Consider the following 21,164-nt stretch of genomic DNA (forward strand, 5'->3'; position numbering starts at 1 on the left):
CAGCTTCAAATATTCAGTCAATTAAGTTAATTCAAAATTCAAACAAACGGCTGTACAAGCCAGCAGGTGAGAGAGGATTTTAACTAGATGGGATACAGCTTTTGTCAGATCAGTCTTTTCATAGCAGGTTAGGAGAATTTACGCAGCAGGTTAGGTAAATTAAAATAGTAGGTTAGGAGAATTGGGCTAAGGTTAGGAAAAGGGTTAGGGTTAGCTAAAAACGTTTGAGGTTAATTTGACAAAAACTGTATCCCTTCTAGCCATGACCATTAGAGAGTGGTGAGAAACTGAATGAATGAATGAACCGTAGATTGCTGGGCCTCCAATCTGTACAGATTCCACAGCCACAAAGTCAAAATTGTCTTTTTGGTCTTAATTTACAGGAAAATTCCACCCCAAAACAATATTTGGGTATTTGTTTCATTAGTCCATTGTTGACATAGTCGAAAAATATTTTGCTTGTCAGCAATCAAGTTTTCAAAATACAGAAATCATCCCTGTATGCATCCTACATGCCTTGCATGGAGTCAATGGAATGGCATCAAACACATGGAAACCGTGGAAACCATTCCACTTATTTGGCTCTAGCGATTACAACGAGCCTGACCTCCCAAATTAAGGTGCCACCAACCTCCTGTGGTACCAGTACCGAGTCAATGTGCAGGGGTACAAGGTCATTTTTTATTTAAAAAGGCAAGTCAGTTAACAAGTCTTATTTACAATGACAGCCTAGGAACAGTGGGTTAACTGCCTTGTTCAGGGGCAGAACGACAGCTCTTAAACGCAAGTAAAACTAAATGTATGTTATTCAACCGATCCCTGCTAGCACCTGCTAACCAGTCCAGCATCACTACTCTGGACGGCTCTGACTTAGAATACGTGGACAACTACAAATACCTAGGTGTCTGGTTAGACTGTAAACTCTCCTTCCAGACTCACATTAAGCATCTCCAATCCAAAGTTAAATCTAGAATTGGCTTCCTATATCGCAACAAAGCATCCTTCGACTTCGGTGATGTCATCTATAAAATAGCCTCCAACACTCTACTCAACAAACTGGATGCAGTCTATCACAGTGCCATCCATTTTGTCACCAAAGCCCCATACACTACCCACCATTGCGACCTGTACTCTCTCGTTGGTTGGCCCTCACTTCATACTCATCGCCAAACCCACTGGCTACAGGTTATCTACAAGTCTCTGCTTCGTAAAGCCCCGCCTTATCTCAGTTCACTGGTCACCATAGCAGCACCCACTCGTAGCACGCGCTCCAGCAGGTATATCTCACTGGGCACCCCCAAAGCCAATTCCCCCTTTGGTCATCTTTCCTTCCAGTTCTCTGCTGCCAATGACAGGAACGAACTGCAAAAATCTCTGAAGCTGGAGACTCATATCTCCCTCACTAGCTTTAAGTGCCAGCTGTCAGAGCAGCTCACAGATCACTGCACCTGTACACAGCCCATCTGTAAACAGCCCATCTATCTACCTACCTCATCCCCATACAGTATTTATTTATTTATCTTGCTCCTTTGCACCCCAGCATCTCCACTTGCACATTCATCTTCTGCACATCTACCATTCCAGTGTTAAATTGCTATATTGTAATTACTTCGCCACCATGGCCTATTTATTGCCTTAACTCCCTTATCTTACCTCATTTGCACACACTGTATATAGGCTTTTGTTTTCTTCTGTTCTACTGTATTATTGACTATGTTTTGTTTATCCCATGTGTAACTCTGTGTTGTTGTATGTGTCGAATTGCTATGCTTTATCTTGGCCAGGTCGCAGTTGCAAATGAGAACTTGTTCTCAACTAGCCTACCTGGTTAAATAAAGGTGAAATAATTTTTATTTTATTTTTAAACAACAGATTTTTACCTTGTCAGCTCAGGGATTCGCTCTAGCAACCTTTCGGTTACTGGCTCAACGTTCTAACCACTAGGCTACCTGCCGCCCCAATTGAGGTAGATATGTACATATACAGTGCCTTGCGAAAGTATTCGGCCCCCTTGAACTTTGCGACCTTTTGCCACATTTCAGGCTTCAAACATAAAGATATAAAACTGTATTTTTTGTGAAGAATCAACAACAAGTGGGACACAATCATGAAGTGGAACGACATTTATTGGATATTTAAAACTTTTTTAACAAATCAAAAACTGAAAAATTGTCCGTGCAAAATTATTCAGCCCCCTTAAGTTAATACTTTGTAGCGCCACCTTTTGCTGCGATTACAGCTGTAAGTCGCTTGGGGTATGTCTATATCAGTTTTGCACATCGAGAGACTGAAAATTTTTCCCATTCCTCCTTGCAAAACAGCTCGAGCTCAGTAAGGTTGGATGGAGAGCATTTGTGAACAGCAGTTTTCAGTTCTTTCCACAGATTCTCGATTGGATTCAGGTCTGGACTTTGACTTGGCCATTCTAACACCTGGATATGTTTATTTTTGAACCATTCCATTGTAGATTTTGCTTTATGTTTTGGATCATTGTCTTGTTGGAAGACAAATCTCCGTCCCAGTCTCAGGTCTTTTGCAGACTCCATCAGGTTTTCTTCCAGAATGGTCCTGTATTTAGCTCCATCCATCTTCCCATCAAATTTAACCATCTTCCCTGTCCCTGCTGAAGAAAAGCAGGCCCAAACCATGATGCTGCCACCACCATGTTTGACAGTGGGGATGGTGTGTTCAGGGTGTTGCTTTTAGGCCAAACATAACGTTTTGCATTGTTGCCAAAAAGTTCAATTTTGGTTTCATCTGACCAGAGCACCTTCTTCCACATGTTTGGTGTGTCTCCCAGGTGGCTTGTGGCAAACTTTAAATGGATATCTTTAAGAAATAGCTTTCTTCTTGCCACTCTTCCATAAAGGCCAGATTTGTGCAATACACGACTGATTGTTGTCCTTTGGACAGAGTCTCCCACCTCAGCTGTAGATCTCTGCAGTTCATCCAGAGTGATCATGGGCCTCTTGGCTGCATCTCTGATCAGTCTTCTCCTTGTATGAGCTGAAAGTTTAGAGGGACGGCCAGGTCTTGGTAGATTTGCAGTGGTCTGATACTCCTTCCATTTCAATATTATCGCTTGCACAGTGCTCCTTGGGATGTTTAAAGCTTGGGAAATCTTTTTGTATCCAAATCCGGCTTTAAACTTCTTCACAACAGTATCTCGGACCTGCCTGGTGTGTTCCTTGTTCTTCATGATGCTCTCTGCGCTTTTAACGGACCTCTGAGACTATCACAGTGCAGGTGCATTTATACGGAGACTTGATTACACACAGGTGGATTGTATTTATCATCATTAGTCATTTAGGTCAACATTGGATCATTCAGAGATCCTCACTGAACTTCTGGAGAGAGTTTGCTGCACTGAAAGTAAAGGGGCTGAATAATTTTGCACGTCCAATTTTTCAGTTTTTGATTTGTTAAAAAAGTTTGAAATATCCAATAAATCTTGTTCCACTTCATGATTGTGTCCCACTTGTTGTTGATTCTTCACAAAAAAATACAGTTTTATATCTTTATGTTTGAAGCCTGAAATGTGGCAAAAGGTCGCAAAGTTCAAGGGGGCCGAATACTTTCGCAAGGCACTGTAACTAGGAATAAACTGACAAATAGTTAACAGTAGCAGCGTATGTGATAAGTCAAAATAAGTTTGCGCAAAAAGGAGTCAATGCAAGTACTTGGTTACCTACTTAGCTAACTATTAACCAGTCTTATGGCCTGGGCATAGAAGCTGTTCAGAGTAGAGGTCAACCGATTATGATTTTTCAACGCAGATACCGATTATTGGAGGACCAAAAAAAGCTGATACCGATTAATCAGACAATTTTTTAAATGTATTTTTAATAATGACAATTACAACAATACTGAATGAACACTTATTTTAACTTAGTATAATATATCAATAAAATGAATTTAGCCTCAAATAAATAATGAAACATGTTCAATTTGGTTTAAATAATGCAAAAACAAAGTGTTGGAGGAGTAAAAGTGCAATATGTGCCATTTAAAAAAGCTAACGTTTAAGTTCCTTGCTCAGAACATGAGAACATATGAAAGCTGGTGGTTCCTTTTAACATGAGTCTTCAATATTACCAGGTAAGAAGTTTTAGGTTGTAGTTATTATAGGAATTATAGGACTATTTCTCTCTCTACCATTTGTATTTCATATACCTTTGACTATTGGATGTTCTTATAGGCACTTTAGTATTGCCAGTGCAACATTATAGCTTCCGTCCCTCTTCTCACTCCTACCTGGGCTCGAACCAGGAACACATTGACAACAGCCACTCTCGAAGCATCGTTACCCATCGCTCCACAAAAGCCACGGCCCTTGCAGAGCAAGGGGAACAACTACTCCAAGTCTCAGAGCGAGTGACATTTGAAAAGCTATTAGCGTGCACCCCGCTAACTAGCTAGCCATTTCACATCGGTTACACCAGCCTAATCTCGGGAGTTGATAGGCTTGAAGTCATAAACAACACAATGCTTGAAGCACAGCGAAGAGCTGCTGGCAAACACACAAAAGTGCTGTTTGAATGAATGCTTACGAGCCTGCTGCTGCCTACCATCGCTCAGTCAGACTGCTCTATCAAATCATAGACTTAATTATAACATAATAACACACAGAAATACGAGCCTTAGGTCATTAATATGGTCGAATCCGGAAACTATCATCTCGAAAACAAAACGTTTATTCTTTCAGTGAAATACGGAACCGTTCCGTATTTTGTCTAACGGGTGGCATCCATAAGTCTAAATATTCCTGTTACATTGCACAACCTTCAATGTTATGTCATAATTAGGTAAAATTCTGGCAAATTAGTTTGCAATGAGCCAGGCGGCCCAAACTGTTGCATATACCCTGACTCTGTGTGCAATGAACACAAGAGAAGTGACACAATTTCACCTGGTTAATATTGCCTGCTAACCTGGATTTATTTTAGCTAAATATGCAGGTTTAAAAAATATACTTCTGTGTATTGATTTTAAGAAAGTCATTGATGTTTATGGTTAGCTACAGTGGTGGTGCAACGATTGTGCTTTTTTTCCGCAAATGTGCTTTTGTTAAATCATCCCCCGTTTGACGAGGTTGGCTGTCTTTGTTAGGAAGAAATAGGCTTCACACAGTTCGCAACGAGCCAGGAGGCCCAAACCGCTGCATATACCCCGACTCTGTTGCAAGAGAAGTGACACATTATCCCTAGTTAAAAGAAATTCATGTTAGCAGGCAATATTAACTAAATATGTAGGTTTAAAAATATATACTTGTGTATTGATTTTAAGAAAGGCACTGATGTTTATTGTTAGGTACACGTTGGAGCAACAACAGTCCTTTTTCGCGAATGTGCACCGCATCGATTATATGCAACGCAGGACACGCTAGATAAACTAGAAATATCATCAACCATGTGTAGTTAACTAGTGATAATGATTGATTGATTGATTGTTTTTTATAAGATAAGTTTAATGCTAGCTAGCAACTTACATTGGCTTTTACTGCGTTCGCGTAACAGGCAGGCTTCTCGTGGAGTGCAATGTAAGGCAGGTGGTTAGAGCGTTGGACTAGTTAACCGTAAGGTTGCAAGATTGAATCCTCGAGCTGACAAGGTAAAAATCTGTTGTTCTTCCCCTGAACAAGGCAGTTAACCCACCGTTCCTAGGCGTCATTGAAAATAAGAATGTGTTCTTATTAACTGACTTGCGAAGCTAAATAAAGGAGTTTAAAAAATAAAATAAAAAATTGGCCAAATCGGTGTCCAAAAATACCGATTTCCGATTGTTATGAAAACTTGAAATCAGCCCTAATTAATCGGCCATTCCGATTAATCGGTCGACCTCTAGTTCAGAGTGCTGTTGGTTCCAGACTTGGTGCATCGTTACTGCTTGCCGTGCAATAGGAGAGAGAACAGTCTGTGACTCGAGTGGATGGAGTCTTTGACATTTTTTTTTTGAAAAGGGGTGTTCTTAATGAGGCAATCAGTAGAAGAAACAATATCCAAAGGTTCCTCAACCCTTTTTAGGTAAAAAGCTGAGGGGTGGGGCTGGAGAAACATAACCACTCTTCATAGACATAGCTATCGATGTAAGGACTGACCATCCATAATATCAAAATTATAGTTTTAACCATGTTTTAAGGCTATACAGTGTCTTTACATTTGCATTGTTTACAAACATTAGAGGAAAACAAGTTTATATTTTGGGTTATCGTGTGGTAAGAGGCATTTACAAGTTAAATTCTTCAATAAACAATGGGTATATCATTCATTTATAAGTCCAAAAACGGATGTAGCATCTAAGGATTCTAGCTTTAAAGCTGCAATATGTAACTTTTTGGGCGACCCGACCAAATTCACATAGAACTATGAGTTATAGATCTATCAGTCTCATTGAAAGCAAGTCTAAGAAGCTGTAAATCTGTTCTATGTGCGCTATTTTTTTGCTTCCAGTTCTTACATTTTTTTTGTTGTTGCATCTTTTACTTTTGTTTTGCACACCAGCTTCAAACAGCTGATAATGCAATATCTGTGGTTCTGGAAAATATTTTTTCTCAGCGGTTTAGATGGTACAATGATTCTCTACACTAGCTTGTTTTGTCACATAAACTGAAAAAAAGGCAAACTATAGCTGTGTTCGAATACTCATACTAACCGCACTATTAGTGACGTGAATTAAGTATATTGTATACTTTTTGGTCATAGTATGGATATTAGTTAGTATGCCAAGTTAGTATGCCAAAGGTTCCCGGATGTCGTACTAAATTCGTGAAAATACGAAGTATTCATTCAGTGGACACTATTTCCGTGCTTTTATGGCCCATTTTGCAATTCTTCAGAAAATGGGAGTGGCTTCACAACGTTTTCAGATTTGAAGAAAATGGCGGAAAATATGCAGGCGAAGTCCAATGAGAGCGGATACAAATTCATTGCTTTAACTAATTATTACAAATGTTAACAAAATGTTGATAACTGTAATAAAGTAATGACTTTTCAAATAAGTTAAGTTACGTTGGCTGACAATTTGTGTATGGTGACCTAATACATCGAACTTGCCAGGCAGTATATTAACTATCTGCTGTCTAACTACCCAACGTTTATTGGCTTGATTATTCACATCATTCTTAGCTAAGTGGTATAGTCGTTGTGCGTTTCAATAGACTGTTAATTCTGGCCTTCTACTCCGATTTCAGAGCGCTCTCAGCAGAATAACTGATGAATTTACAAACACTCAACACAGGTTGAATATGGCCGGTGGGGTCAAAGAGTAATGAAATTGTTGACAGCAGCACAGTTACAGTCATCTACGCTCTGGATAACATGAAAACAGTCTAATCAGCTCAGCAAGGGGGAGTAAAATGGTCAGCGCGAGAACACGTAGCTAGCCAACGTTAGCCAGTTAGCTTGGGTGCTTGACTGCCGTTGAACGATCTATGATTTATGAATGGATTTATGAATGCCCAGAGCACACTCTGGCACCCCAGATTGAATTTACAAACCCACCCGAAATCGTAAAATGTTTAGCTAGTAAGTTGTTATGCTAACCAGCTAGCAATAGGTTGCATAGCAACCTTATCCGCTTCCGGTAGACAGGCGATGCGCTAGTACTCTCAACTGAAACGATACCGTTTGTTTACATTATACTAAAATTAACAAATAGTATGTAGTATATACTCATTACGTATGTAGTATACAGTATGTTAGTATGGGTATTCGAACACATCTTATTATAATTTTAGCTAGCAACCAGGAAATAGCGTAGCGATGTCTGTGCATTCTGTGAAGTTCACAATGGCGAATGGTGGCGATAAAGCCTGACTAGTTGGTTTGGCCGTGCCTAAAAAAATATATCAAAGAAGAAAAAAAAACAATATTGTGGTTTCCGGGACGTGACGATCATGGTTTCAGCGTACTTGCGTCCATCCGGTTATCGGTGTCCTGTGCGAATGCTGGAGAGCTATGGCGGCGTGCCGGGGATCCTCGTCGAAATGGTTTTTCACCCGGGAGCAGCTTGAAGCCACGCCGTCCCGCCGTACGGGAGTGGAGCCGGATAGAGAGCTTTCTTACCGACAGCAGGCGGCAAACCTCATTCAAGATATGGGCCAGAGACTCAACGTGTATCCTTTTATAAACCATCATCAGACATGTCGAAGGAAGGAGTATAGACATGGTGCTTTGTAGGCCCGTTTCCAAGGGTGCTGTGTCGTGTGTGGGAGCTGGGGACACAGTTAGTAGCCATAGTTTATAATATCAGAACATTACAAATGTGCCAGTGGTCGCTTTAATGTATTCGGCGTTGTGTAGTAATGGTACAGCCAAATTGACTAGTTAGTAAACATAATCCGTCAACAACATGAAGGCCATCTATCTGGCGCCAACTAGCATGCTGTTAGCCTGGCAGTAAGTTAGCTAGCTAACATTTAGTTTACTAATCTTCCCTGCTAGTTCCCCTACTTGAAGTGTTAACTAGCTAACGTTGATGTGTGTTTTTTCGTTTTATTATGAATATCCACATAGCCAATTGACGGCTGCCCAGCATGCCTTTGCCAACGTTAGCAAACCAGCATTGCGTTTGTCTGTCTAGTTAGCGCGAGCTAGTTCCACGGGCCAAACAATGGCAATGCAAGAACCTGCATTATTGCTGGGCTTGTCGTTTTCTTTTGCACGGTTCCCCTGTTGCGTTATCTACCCAACAACAAATCATGTATTTACTGAAATTACATTTGAACATACTTGAATTCCTTAACCCGTTTTCTCCAGCTCACAACTTACTATAAATACAGCAATTGTTTACATGCATAGATTTTATATGTACCACTCTTTCACCAAATTCCACAGAAATGTAAGTATTTAGTCAGCCTGACTGTATTTTCCTTAAATATGCAACCTGTTTACATAATGTATTGCAATTAATTATCTTCTGTTACAGATAATTTCTCCAACCACATTATTCCTAGCTGCAAAAGTTGAAGAGCAACCTCGGAAACTGGAGCATGTTATTAAGGTTTCACATGCTTGTCTAAACCCTCAAGAGGCCCCGCTTGATACGAAGAGTAATGTAAGTCTGGGTACTATGGGTATTGTAGGTTTTGCTATTCTCCCTGTTTTTGTTAATAGCATCAACGCCTGCTTTTGTGTAGTTTGAGGTGTGTCACCAGATGTAAGCTGAGTCTGATAGTAGTATGACAGAAGCAATTTGCAGTCTTTGTCAGACTGCAATTTGCAGGATGTCTGTCCTGTCTCGACATGTTCTTAGTGATATTATTCCTAGTAGCAAGACTACATTTAAAACAACTGGCACTAAGAAATAACCCATACTGTTACTTTGGAATAGGGGTATCGATAGACACATTACACATGTCATGTAATGATTGTCTATTGAACTTCAGGCATACCTCCAGCAAGCTCAAGAGCTGGTGATACTTGAAACCATAGTGCTGCAGACTTTAGGTAAGTAATGACTGAGTGAGAGTATAGCGACAACTTGATCCAGTATACAAAGTGTTATGTTTGAATATTCTGTTGGACCGTTGCTGTCAGGCATTGATGAATTGCCTCGTGTTCCATTTTTCAGTTATTTAAATCAGGTACAGTGCATTCGGAAAGTATCAGACCCCTTGACTTTCTCCACATTTCGTTACTTTACAGCATTTGATTTTGATTTAAATAGCTTTTTTCCCCTCAATCTACACACAATACCCCATAATGACAAAACCAAAACATATTTTTCTAGAAATTTTAGCAAATGTGTGTGTGTGTATATATATGTGTATATATATATAAAAACTTTTGCATAAGTTTTCAGACCCTTTACTCAGTACTTTGTTGAAGCACGAAAGACACTCAAGGACATTCAGAAACTTGTCCCGAAGCCACTCCTGTGTTGTCTTGGCTGTGTGCTTAGGGTTGTTGTCCTCTTGGAAGGTGAACCTTCACACCGGTGAGGTCCTGAGCGCTCTGGAGCAAGTTTTCATAAAGGATCTCTGTGCTTTGCACCGTTCATCTTTCCCTCAATCCTGACTTGTCTGCCAATCCCTACTGCTGAAAAACATCCCCACAGCATGATGCTGCCATCATCATGCTTCACCGTAGGGATGGTGCCAGGTTTCCTCCAGACATGATGCTTGGCATTCAGGCGAATTAGTTCAATCTTGGTTTCATCAGACCAGAGAACCTTGTTTCTCATGGTCTGAGTCTTTAGGTGCCTTTTGGCAAACTCCATGTGGGCTGTCATGTGCCCTTTACTGAGTGGCTTCTGTCTGGCCACTACCGAGGAACTCTGGGGCTCTATCAGAGTGACCATCGGGTTCTTGGTCACCTCACCAATGCCTTTCTCTCCCGATTGCTTCTATTTGGCTAGGCGGCCAGTTCGAGGAAGAGTCTTGGTGGTTCCAAACTTCTTCCATTTAAGAATGATGGAGGCCACTGTGTTCTTGGACCTTCAATGCTGCAGAAATGTTTTGGTGCCCTTCCCCAGATCTGTGTCTAGACACAATCCTGTCTCAGGACCTCTACGCACAATTCCTTCAACCTTATGGCTTGGTTTTTGCTCTGACATCCACTGTCAACTGTGGGACCTTATATAGACAGGGGTGTGCCTTTCCAAATCATGTCCAATCAATTGAATTTACCACAGGGGGACTCCAATCAAGTTGTGGAAAAATCTCAAGGATGATCAATGGAAACATGATGCACCTGAGCTCAATTTAGAGTTTCATAGGAAAGAGTCTCAACTTATGTAATATAGGTATTTCTGTTTTTTATTAGTAATACATTTGCTAAAAAAAATCTAAAACCTGTTTTGCTTAGTCTACACACAATACTCTATAATGACTGTTTATATTTAATACATTTTAGAATAAGGTTTTAACGTAACAAAATGTGGGAAAGGTCGAGGGGTGTAAATACTTTCCGAATGCACTGTATGTCACGGTAACGTCAAACAATCATCAATGCCAATATTCTATTACTGCAGGTCAAAATGGTCTCTTTTGATGAATCTCAGATGTTGGCAAAAAGCAGTCCCATCCATGTTCCAATTTGTGCTCTCCACAACTACGGAATACTCCAATTATGTTGCCACCATCTGCGGCCATTTTTGTTATACAACGTCAATATACTCACCCTTAATTAGATGTAAAGAAAGAGGAACTGCCTTTCATAATCCACATGTAATCCTGACTGTGCTCTTGTGTTGAAGAATAGAGGGGAAGAGCCATTGATGGAACATTACTTTGATGCATCGTTGACAAACTGTTACTGTTGAAACTCACCTGTCATGTATTTTGTTCCAGGATTTGAAATAACTATAGAACATCCACACACTGATGTGGTGAAATGTTCCCAGCTAGTGAGAGGTAGAGGCTTCCTTCTTTGCTCTTTCATGCCCTCTAGTCAGGTCATTACTAGAAGGGATCCAGGTTTTGTCAAATTAATATCGGATTTGACTTTTCGTAGCAGCTTATGAGAACTTAAGCAGCAGGTTAGGAAAATGAACGTAGCATGTTAGGTAAAAGCTGGATCGCTTCTAGCCATGACCCTCTTGTCGTGTGGAAGGATAAATGCTGACATGATTGTGTAACAAATTGTTGTTGACCTTTGCGTTTTCACTAAACATGACGTACAGTACATTAAATGTAGACACAACGAAATGAGCAGCACTGCAGATAGTGAGATGAGTGAGATGCAAGACTTGGCTCTCACAGCGTGACACAGTATCTGCGTATGCTCACGGGTTGCCTTCACGTTGTTAGAACGTGGTAGCCACGGGATCAAAACAGTGGCGAAGTTGAGCCTCGTGCTTCAACAAATTTGTTGTTGCGGAAAGAGGTTAGGGATTCTTTTTTTGTTGCCTTAAGGATCCTCATTTCGTTAACGTTTGAACAGTCACACCCCTAGCATCTGCATCATATCGATGAGTCTACCTTTAAAGGTAACATTTGTCAACTTATAATTACTAACAGAGCACACTGGTCGGCAAAAACCTTAACCCTCTTGTCTCTTTCACTTACAGCAAGCAAGGATCTGGCACAGACTTCCTATTTCATGGCTACCAACAGGTTGTTATCCTGACACCCCTCCCTGCCTTTTTGTTGCACTGTGACTACTGCACACTATAGCTTCCTGTAAGCGGGGTGCCCTTTCTGTGTCCAACGGCCCTCTTATGCGCCGATGGCTTCTGGGACGCTAGCCCCCCCCCACGGGGTGGGGTGGTTGGCGGTACCGGCCCTGGTCGCAGTGCGGTGTATTGTACAAGGGGCCAGAGTTGGCACAGTGGGGTTGAATGCCCAATGTGAAGTGTAGTCGTGGGCTTGAACCTCACGGTTGCAAAAGCGCATATGTCTAAAAAAAGAGACTTTGGTAGCCTGAATAGCAGCTAAAGTTTACACAGATGTAAACATAACTAGACGTCGTCCTGGTAAGTACTGCGAACCCTCCTTTTTTATTTGTTTTTAAAAAAATCGCAGTTAACGTTTTCAGTCAGTTAAGCAAATGTTTCATGTAATGAGATATATATATATATATATATATATATATATATATATATATATATATATATATATATATATATATATATATATATATATATATATATATGAATGAGACAAAAAGCGCTAATTACAATTTGATGTTAACCCATTAAGGAGCTACTCAAATGTCATGTGTTTGAATTTGAAGAGAAGAATGCATGTTTTAATACACCATTTCATTGTATTGCAAAATATCTGTCCATCATAAGTATTGGTTTTGTTTTTTGAATTTTTACTTACAAACAACCATACAGTTTATATTCCTGACCTGACGGGTTAGTTTTGCCATGATGTCATGTTGGGTTGGGATTTAATATAGCTTTTTTGTTTCCCATAGCCAAAAAAAACCCTCAAAACTAACTACAATGTCTGGACACAGATCTTGATAAATGCTTTTAAGTTAGGCCTGGTCATAATTAAGCTGCTGCTAACGCAATCCAGCAATCGTATGAAAATTATAATTTTTTTGTTTAAAAAAAAAATACAAATATGATCGAGCTAAAGACAACATTGTGTTCCAAAAACTGCCTGTTCTAAAGAAGGCATTCTGCATTTGGCCCATTAGAACTGGAGAGGCTTATGGCGAAACAGTAAACAGAATTAAAGAGCTTGACGCTGTGCCGTAGACATCATGGTAATTAGAGGATGAATTGCTTAATGCCTGAACTCTGTGACCAGCCTCAGAAGGGCCTTGTTTGGGTCATAAAAATAGATTTCGCCATGGTTACTTGACCGTACCCTGTAGACTAAACAGTGAGGGGGGAAAAAGTGGAAACGGTACCCAAGTCTTTAGAAATATAATTGACTTGAATGGGAATATATGTTTTAGTGTTCTATGGTTTGGATTCTATTAGGGTTACAGTCACCGTGGTGAATACTTCTTAGATTTGATGTTTTTCAGGTTTGTGTGGACTAGTCTCGGGCAGCGCAGTGATACGGGAGATAAATTAAAATATTCTACTTTTTAATATGCATTATGTCCAGGCATTTAACTTATTGTGGCACAAGGTTACCATCCAGCTTTTACCGTGGTATTTCAAATGGAAGACTATCTAGCTCTCTGGCCCTTTTCTTTTTTTTATCGTTCAAGGTTCAATATTGTAGCGTAATCTATTTCTACATAACTTGAGTTGTAAAGAACTTGAGTCAACTTGGATTACGGTTGACTAGAAGACATTTCCGTGTGTTTCTCACCACAACCAGTTAGTGTAAATGAGTGGCTCTTTTGAATTTACTGCAAGCTGATTTTCTACGGGACCATAAAATGTTGACCCCGTGTTATTTATTGGTGGTGTATTTCTTTAATGAATGGTGAAATTGGGTCACATTCCCAAGAAAAAAACAACTAGTCTATTTGAATTTGAAGTTATTGCTATATCTGCAGCTGCTTTTGGTAAACACTAGGATGGTAGCCACAACGTGAAACTGACTCCTGATCTAATCTGCATGGCAGTAATTGTTTGTTCTTTTGTTAAGTGTGCAACTGTGTCAATGATAACATTTATTTTGCAATGCTTCTTCTGTTCTCAATACTGTGTGTACTATGGTTTACCTCGCCCTAAAGCGCCTGTGACTTATCGTGTTTGCCCCCTCTTCTCTTCCCTCTTCTCCATGTGACCTGTCGTTACGCTCCGGCCTCTCCTTGCGCAGCCTCCACCTCACCACGTTCTGCCTGCAGCACAAGCCCACAGTCATCGCCTGCGTCTGCATCCACCTGGCCTGTAAATGGTCCAACTGGGAGATCCCCGTCTCCACTGATGGGAAACACTGGTGGGAGTACGTGGACAACTCTGTCACGCTGGAGCTTCTCGATGGTGACTCTTAGATTATAGTTCATTAGTTCACGCTCGTAGTCGGAAAGACATGCAGAATGCTTAGTTACAATGTTTCAGTTTGGGAGAATCGTTTTGTTTTTCGTCAATGAGAAATGTGTGGGTGTATGTTATTATTGCCATTTTATATTAGGTGTTAAAACCAAGTGTCCTGTCCTTCAGAACTGACACACGACTTCCTTCAGATTCTGGAGAAGACGCCGAGCAGGTTGAAGAGGATACGGAACTGGAGGGTAAGCAGAAGTTATTCTCCGTCGAATCATCATTAAGACCTCTCACTGACTAGACATTTGTAGATTGTCCTTGATGTCTGCTGATTTTTATTTCAGTGTAGTTTCATGCTCTTTACTACCACGTCATCATTCTCTCTTCTCCCCCATGCCAGGCCACACAAGCTGCCAAGAAGCCCAAGGGAGATGGCTCTCAGGCGAACGACCCCTACCCAGGACCCTCCCTGGTCCACGAACATTCCCTGGGAGACGGCATCCCTGGGGTCTCCAACTCAGCCTTCTCCAAAGCCGCCGCCTCGTTCCCTGTCCCACTGCCGGGTCACGCCAGTGGACCCCTCTCCCTGGACTCCATCGCCTCCATGCAGGGCAGCTCCTACACCTTCACCGCCCCCAGCGACTGGCCCCAGGACATGGGGGGTCGCTCGGAGGGAGGAGGATATTCCCTCAAAACAGATACACTAGGCCTCCAGCAGGGGGCTTCACTGTCTCTGCAGCACGGCTCTCTGAACCCACACAGACCAGATAAGACCATGGAGTTCAACCCTATTAAACATGAACACAAGGCTGTAGCGGGGGGGGGAAAGCAGCAGCAACAGCAGCCCCCGCCTGCCCAGAAAATGTCCCTGGACAAATACAGAGAGAAGCACGCTGCCGAGCTGGCGGTGCAGCAGAAACGCAAACAGACAGAGCAGCAGGCTATGGAGCCTGAGGGCAGGGATGCCTATATACCCTCTGTCCAGTCAGACCACAGGAAACACATGCAGCCCCCCTCTAACCCAGGGAGCAGCAGCAGCGGCACCACTTCATCTCCTCTTAAAATGAAGCTGGCCGTTTTAGGCCAAGACAGGCTCCCCTCTGACAAACGGGACAAGGGGGGCTCACTCAAACTCCGCCTCCCAGTTCCTTCTCAGGGGGGCATGGCCAGCAAAGAGGAGCTGAAGATGAAAATCAAGGTGTCCTCTGAGCGCCACAGCTCTTCTGATGAGGGTGGGCCCAAAAGCAAACATTCCAGCCCGCTGGTGAGCAAGGAGAAGCATCGGGACCAGTCTGCCCACCGCCACCACAAGCAGCACGGACACTCTCAGCTCCACGCAGCACAGCACAGCGGCAATGGCCGAGGGGGCCTTGAGGGGCCTGCAGGTGTCGGGCCGGCCCTCCTCCGGAGCCCCCTGGGGCTAGGGAACGTTGAGGGGTTGGCGGGCCCGGCCCTTGCTTCTGTTTCCAGTTCCTCCCGCAAGAGGGCACACCCCAACGTTGCCGGCCACAACCACCACTCCTCCAAAACGAGCAAAAGCTCCAAGGGCGGCGCAGGTAGTTCCTCTCATTGTTCCTCTGTTCAGCTGCAGTCACAGTGTGTGTCGTCTCACAGTTCTGGTTTTAACCTTCCCTTCCCCCTCCTCCCCCTGTCACATACCAGGTGGGCTACGGACATCTCAGCACCCTAGTGAAACTGGACAAGAAGCCAGTGGAGAGCCGCGGCCCTGAGGTCGCCGGCTGGGGTACTGCCAGCACCAAACAGACACTTTTGACATGCTCCCATTTCCTGTTAAGTGCCCAAAGGAATAAACTCATGAACCCTCTATAGCAAGGCAATGGAAGGTAAAAGCAAAAAAATATAAAGCAAAGTGTAGGACAAAAATATAATTATTATGCTTCCCGATCATCTGATCTCTTGGCAGTGCTGGTATAGTCCTGCCTGTTTCTGTATCTGTAACTGCTGCTTAGTCCTCTCCATATTCTCTGGATGGGTCTTGAGTTAGGGGGTCATCCTAGTTTAAATGTTGAAAAAAGGTATACTGAAAAGGCATGAAAGATGCAATTTATTTTCTTTGAAATAGTTACATTTCCACAACTAATCCAGTGAGAAAACAAGGCAAGCGGTCCTCTTATGACTGGAGGGCTTGTCAGTCGGTAGTAGAGAAGGAAGGCCAGGCACGCCAAACATGCCAATGGGAGTTTTTTTATTATTTTTTTGAACTCGTTTTTTTAATACTCAATACTGTATCGATGATCCGCATGTTTCTATCATCAAAGGGATAAAGCAGAATGCAGACTGCTGTTTACAGAAAGTGGAGATAAATGTACATACATTTTTGTATGTTTAAAAAGCTATACCATAAATACTCAGGTTTGGAGCTGCTTGTAAGTATAAGATATATATATATATATATATATTATATATGATGGAGAAAAAGACTATTGTAACTTGATGTAGGAGTCCTATCATTGGTGATTCTGACTGCAGCGTTCCAATGTTGTGCTTAGAGCCTGTACTACGCATGGCTGCCGGTAGAGTGCACTCGACCGTCGACCTTTCCATCCCTTTGTAGGGTCTGGATTTCCTCCAGTGCAGACCCTACAAACAGTACCAACCACCTGGCATGTTGTCAGAGGCCATGCAATTTGTACAACTATTTTTTGGGGGAGGGGGGGGACCTCCAAGATGACCTAAAGCTGGATGCCAAAGGCTGTGCCTCGCAACAAAAACAAACTAAGGACACGAGGACAGTAAATACTAGTGCTATAGTTTACATGCCTAACCTTTGCTGTGAAGTGCATTTACATAAAATGGTTGCTTGACCCTGTAGCCAATAGATGCAAAGCTGTAAATCGGTAATGGTAAATAATGTAGGATTGTTATTGTTCAGTGACGTGGCAGAAGAGTAGCCTGGTTATTGGGCTCAACGGTCCGTCAGTGTTGCTGATACAGTACGGCGGCTCGTGTGCCGTCTGCTTCTCAACGGGTCAGTTTCCTACTGGATATGGCAGATATCGTTCTCAATTGTGGACACAAACTAAGAACTGTTCTTTGACTGGTTAGTTCTTATTTCAGTGTGCAGACAGTTGGTATTGAGGCCAAGATGCTATGTTCCACCAGTACTTATACTCTTGGGCACAGACGGTGGTTTGGATAACAAGAAGGCAAGTGCAAATCTGGACAACTAGTTTTATTATTTTATTTAAGTTCTACAAATAAATCCTAAGGTTGACACTACCTTAAAACTTGACCTATGTTGAATGATTGATTGGTGTGTACTGTATGTTATATGAAGAGAATGGAAGCAACATGTTATACAAATGCCCTATTTGTATCCTCTGCAAGATCTTGTTCCAAGGGTGATGAAGGTTTCAAGCAATACATTTGAAAAGGAATTTAAATACGGTGTATTATGCGAATTTGACAGATTTACACTACCGTTCAAAAGTCGGGGGTCACTTAATGTCTTTGGTTTTGTAATAACATCAAATTGATCAGAAACTCAGTGTAGACATTTAATGCTGGAAATGGCAGATTTTTTAAAATGGAATATCTACATAGGCCCATTATAAGAAACCACCACTCCTGTGTTCCAATTGCACATTGTTGCCAGGTCGCAATTGTAAATGAGAACTTGTTCTCAACTTGCCTACCTGGTTAAATAAAGGTGAAATAAAATATAAAAAATTGTTAGCTAATCCAAGTTTATCATTTTTAAAGCCTTTTGCAATTATATTACCACAGCTTTAAAAACCGTCTTTCTTTAGACTAGTTGAGTATCTGCATTTGTGGTTTTGATCACGGGCTCAAACTGGCCAGAAACAAAGACCTTTCTTCTGAAACAAGTCCGTCTGTTCTTGTTCTGAGAAATGAAGGCTATTCCATGCAATAAATTGAAGATCTCGTACAACACTGTGTACTGCCCCCTTCAAGGAACAGCGCAAACTGGCTTAAACCAGGATAGAAAGAATGGGAGGCCCCGGTGCACAACTGAGCAAGAGAACAAGTACGTTAGTCTAATTTGAGAAACAAACGCCTCTGGGATGCCTAGAAGGCCAGCGTCCCGGAGTCGCCGCTTCACTGTTGATGTTGAGACTGGTGTTTTGCGGGATACTATTTAATGAAGCTGCCAGTTGAGGACTTGTGAGGCATGTGTTTCTCAAACTAGTCACTAATGTACTTGTCCTCTTGCTCAATTGTGCACCGGGGCCTCCCACTCTTTCTATTCTGGTTAGAGCCAGTTTGTGCTGTTCTGTGAAGGGAGTAGTACACAGAGTTGTACGAGATCTTCAGTTCCTTTGCAATTTCTTGCATGGAATAACCTTCATTTCTCAGAACAAGAATAGACTGGCCATTTTGAGCCTGTGATCAAAACCCACATGCTGATGCTCCACTTTTCTAAAGAAGGCCAGTTTGACTTCTTTAATCAGCAAGTTTTCATATGTGCTAACATAATTGCTGAATGGTTTTCTAATGATCAATTAGCTAAAAGGCTAACACAACGTGGCCATTGGAACACAGGAGTGATGGTTGCTGATAATGTGCCTCTACACCTATGTAGACAGATATTCAATTAAAAATCAGCCATTTCCAGCTACAATAGTAATTAACAACATTAAATGTCTACACGTTATTTCTGATCAATTTGATATTTTAATGGACAAACGAGGACATTTCAAAGGGACCCTAAACAACTTCTGAAAGGTGGTGTGTGTATACATTCTTCATAGGTGTTACGGCTTTTCACTTCTTAATGAACTCAGGAAATAGCGCCAAACAGCGTTGTGTTTGTTCTAAACAAAGATGACATCCTTGGGAAAGAAAGGCTGGCCCAATACAGTGCCTTGCGAAAGTATTTGGCCCCCTTGAACTTTGCGACCTTTTGCCACATTTCAGGCTTCAAACATAAAGATATAAAACTGTATTTTTTTGTGAAGAATCAACAACAAGTGGGACACAATCATGAAGTGGAACGACATTTATTAGATATTTCAAACTTTTTTAACAAATCAAAAACTGAAAAATTGGGCGTGCAAAATTATTCAGCCCCCTTAAGTTAATACTTTGTAGCGCCACCTTTTGCTGCGATTACAGCTGTAAGTCGCTTGGGATATGTCTCTATCAGTTTTGCACATCGAGAGACTGAAATTTTTTCCCATTCCTCCTTGCAAAACAGCTCGAGCTCAGTGAGGTTGGATGGAGAGCATTTGTGAACAGCAGTTTCCAGTTCTTTCCACAGATTCTCGATTGGATTCAGGTCTGGACTTTGACTTGGCCATTCTTCTGATCAGTCTTCTCCTTGTATGAGCTGAAAGTTTAGAGGGACGGCCAGGTCTTGGTAGATTTGCAGTGGTCTGATACTCCTTCCATTTCAATATTATCGCTTGCACAGTGCTCCTTGGGATGTTTAAAGCTTGGGAAATCTTTTTGTATCCAAATCCGGCTTTAAACTTCTTCACAACAGTATCTCGGACCTGCCTGGTGTGTTCCTTGTTCTTCATGATGCTCTCTGCGCTTTTAACGGACCTCTGAGACTATCACAGTGCAGGTGCATTTATACGGAGACTTGATTACACACAGGTGGATTGTATTTATCATCATTAGTCATTTAGGTCAACATTGGATCATTCAGAGATCCTCACTGAACTTCTGGAGAGAGTTTGCTGCACTGAAAGTAAAGGGGCTGAATAATTTTGCACGCCCAATTTTTCAGTTTTTGATTTGTTAAAAAAGTTTGAAATATCCAATAAATCTCGTTCCACTTCATGATTGTGTCCCACTTGTTGTTGATTCTTCACAAAAAAATGCAGTTTTATATCTTTATGTTTGAAGCCTGAAATGTGGCAAAAGGTCGCAAAGTTCAAGGGGGCCGAATACTTAAGCAAGGCACTGTAGGTGTTCAGCAGATGGGCGCTGTTTCTGGTCACTGCAAAGAGGACCGAATGTTATTCAACCTGGCTGCAAGTTCAAGATTTACTGACTGGGTGAGATGTCACATTTACCTTTGTTTGACTTACATCGGTTACGCTAGAGGTTGACATTAACAGTTACTGAAATTTGGATCCACACTTGGTTTGTTTTACTTTAGTCTGTAGATTCCAATGTCTGTTTACCCAGAGACTACATTCAAGGTAAGGAAACAGTTCTTTGGTTGAACTATTCCTTTAAAATTATTGTATTTTGCTTGTAAGTACAGAACCATAAATCAACTCATCTGGTCAGACAGACAAAGTCCTTGGTGTCCTCTGAGACCCCGTCAGGCATTGGGCCTCTCCTCACACAGATTTAGAACAATGCAAGGAGAACACTGACACTCAGTTTGTCGAATTTCTGTCTTGCTAGTGTAACAGTTTAGCTTCCGTCCCTCTCCTCGCCCCAACCTGGACTCGAACCAGGTTGGGGCGCACATCGACAACAGTCACCCTCGAAGCATCGTTACCCATCGCGCCACAAAAGCCGCGGCCCTTGCAGGGCAAGGGGAACAACTACTTCAAGGTCTCAGCAAGTGACGTCACCAATTGAAACGCTACTAGCGCGCACCCCGCTAACTAGCTAGCCATTTCAAATCGGTTACACTCACCCCCCTTTTGACCTCCTTTTCCGCAGCAACCAGTCATCCTGGTCAACAGCATCAATGTAACAGTTTAGCTTTCCGTCCCTCTCCTCACCTCGCCTCAAACCAGGGACCCTCTGCACATGGACAAGTCACCCTCAAAGTTTCGTTACCCATCGCGCAACAGAGCAAGGGGAACAAGCCGCGGCCCTTGCATGGCAAGGTGAACAACTACTTCAAGGTCTCAGCAAGTGACGTCACCAAT

General features: G+C 42.0%; 1 protein-coding gene across 1 annotated transcript; it reads left to right on the plus strand.

Annotated features, from left to right (window-relative positions):
- The first annotated feature begins 7,819 nt into the window (after positions 1-7,819).
- LOC139380904 (cyclin-T2-like) lies at positions 7,820-16,337 on the plus strand. Its single transcript, XM_071124059.1, has 10 exons — positions 7,820-8,113; positions 8,757-8,838; positions 8,926-9,054; positions 9,386-9,446; positions 11,291-11,353; positions 12,010-12,055; positions 14,177-14,340; positions 14,521-14,591; positions 14,744-15,899; positions 16,006-16,337. The coding sequence occupies exons 1-10, from the start codon at positions 7,956-7,958 to the stop codon at positions 16,071-16,073; spliced, it is 1,998 nt and encodes a 665-aa protein (XP_070980160.1). The 5' UTR covers positions 7,820-7,955; the 3' UTR covers positions 16,074-16,337.
- The last annotated feature ends 4,827 nt before the right edge of the window (positions 16,338-21,164 follow it).

Source organism: Oncorhynchus clarkii, chromosome 22 (assembly GCF_045791955.1).
Source record: "Oncorhynchus clarkii lewisi isolate Uvic-CL-2024 chromosome 22, UVic_Ocla_1.0, whole genome shotgun sequence".
NCBI lineage: Eukaryota > Metazoa > Chordata > Actinopteri > Salmoniformes > Salmonidae > Oncorhynchus > Oncorhynchus clarkii.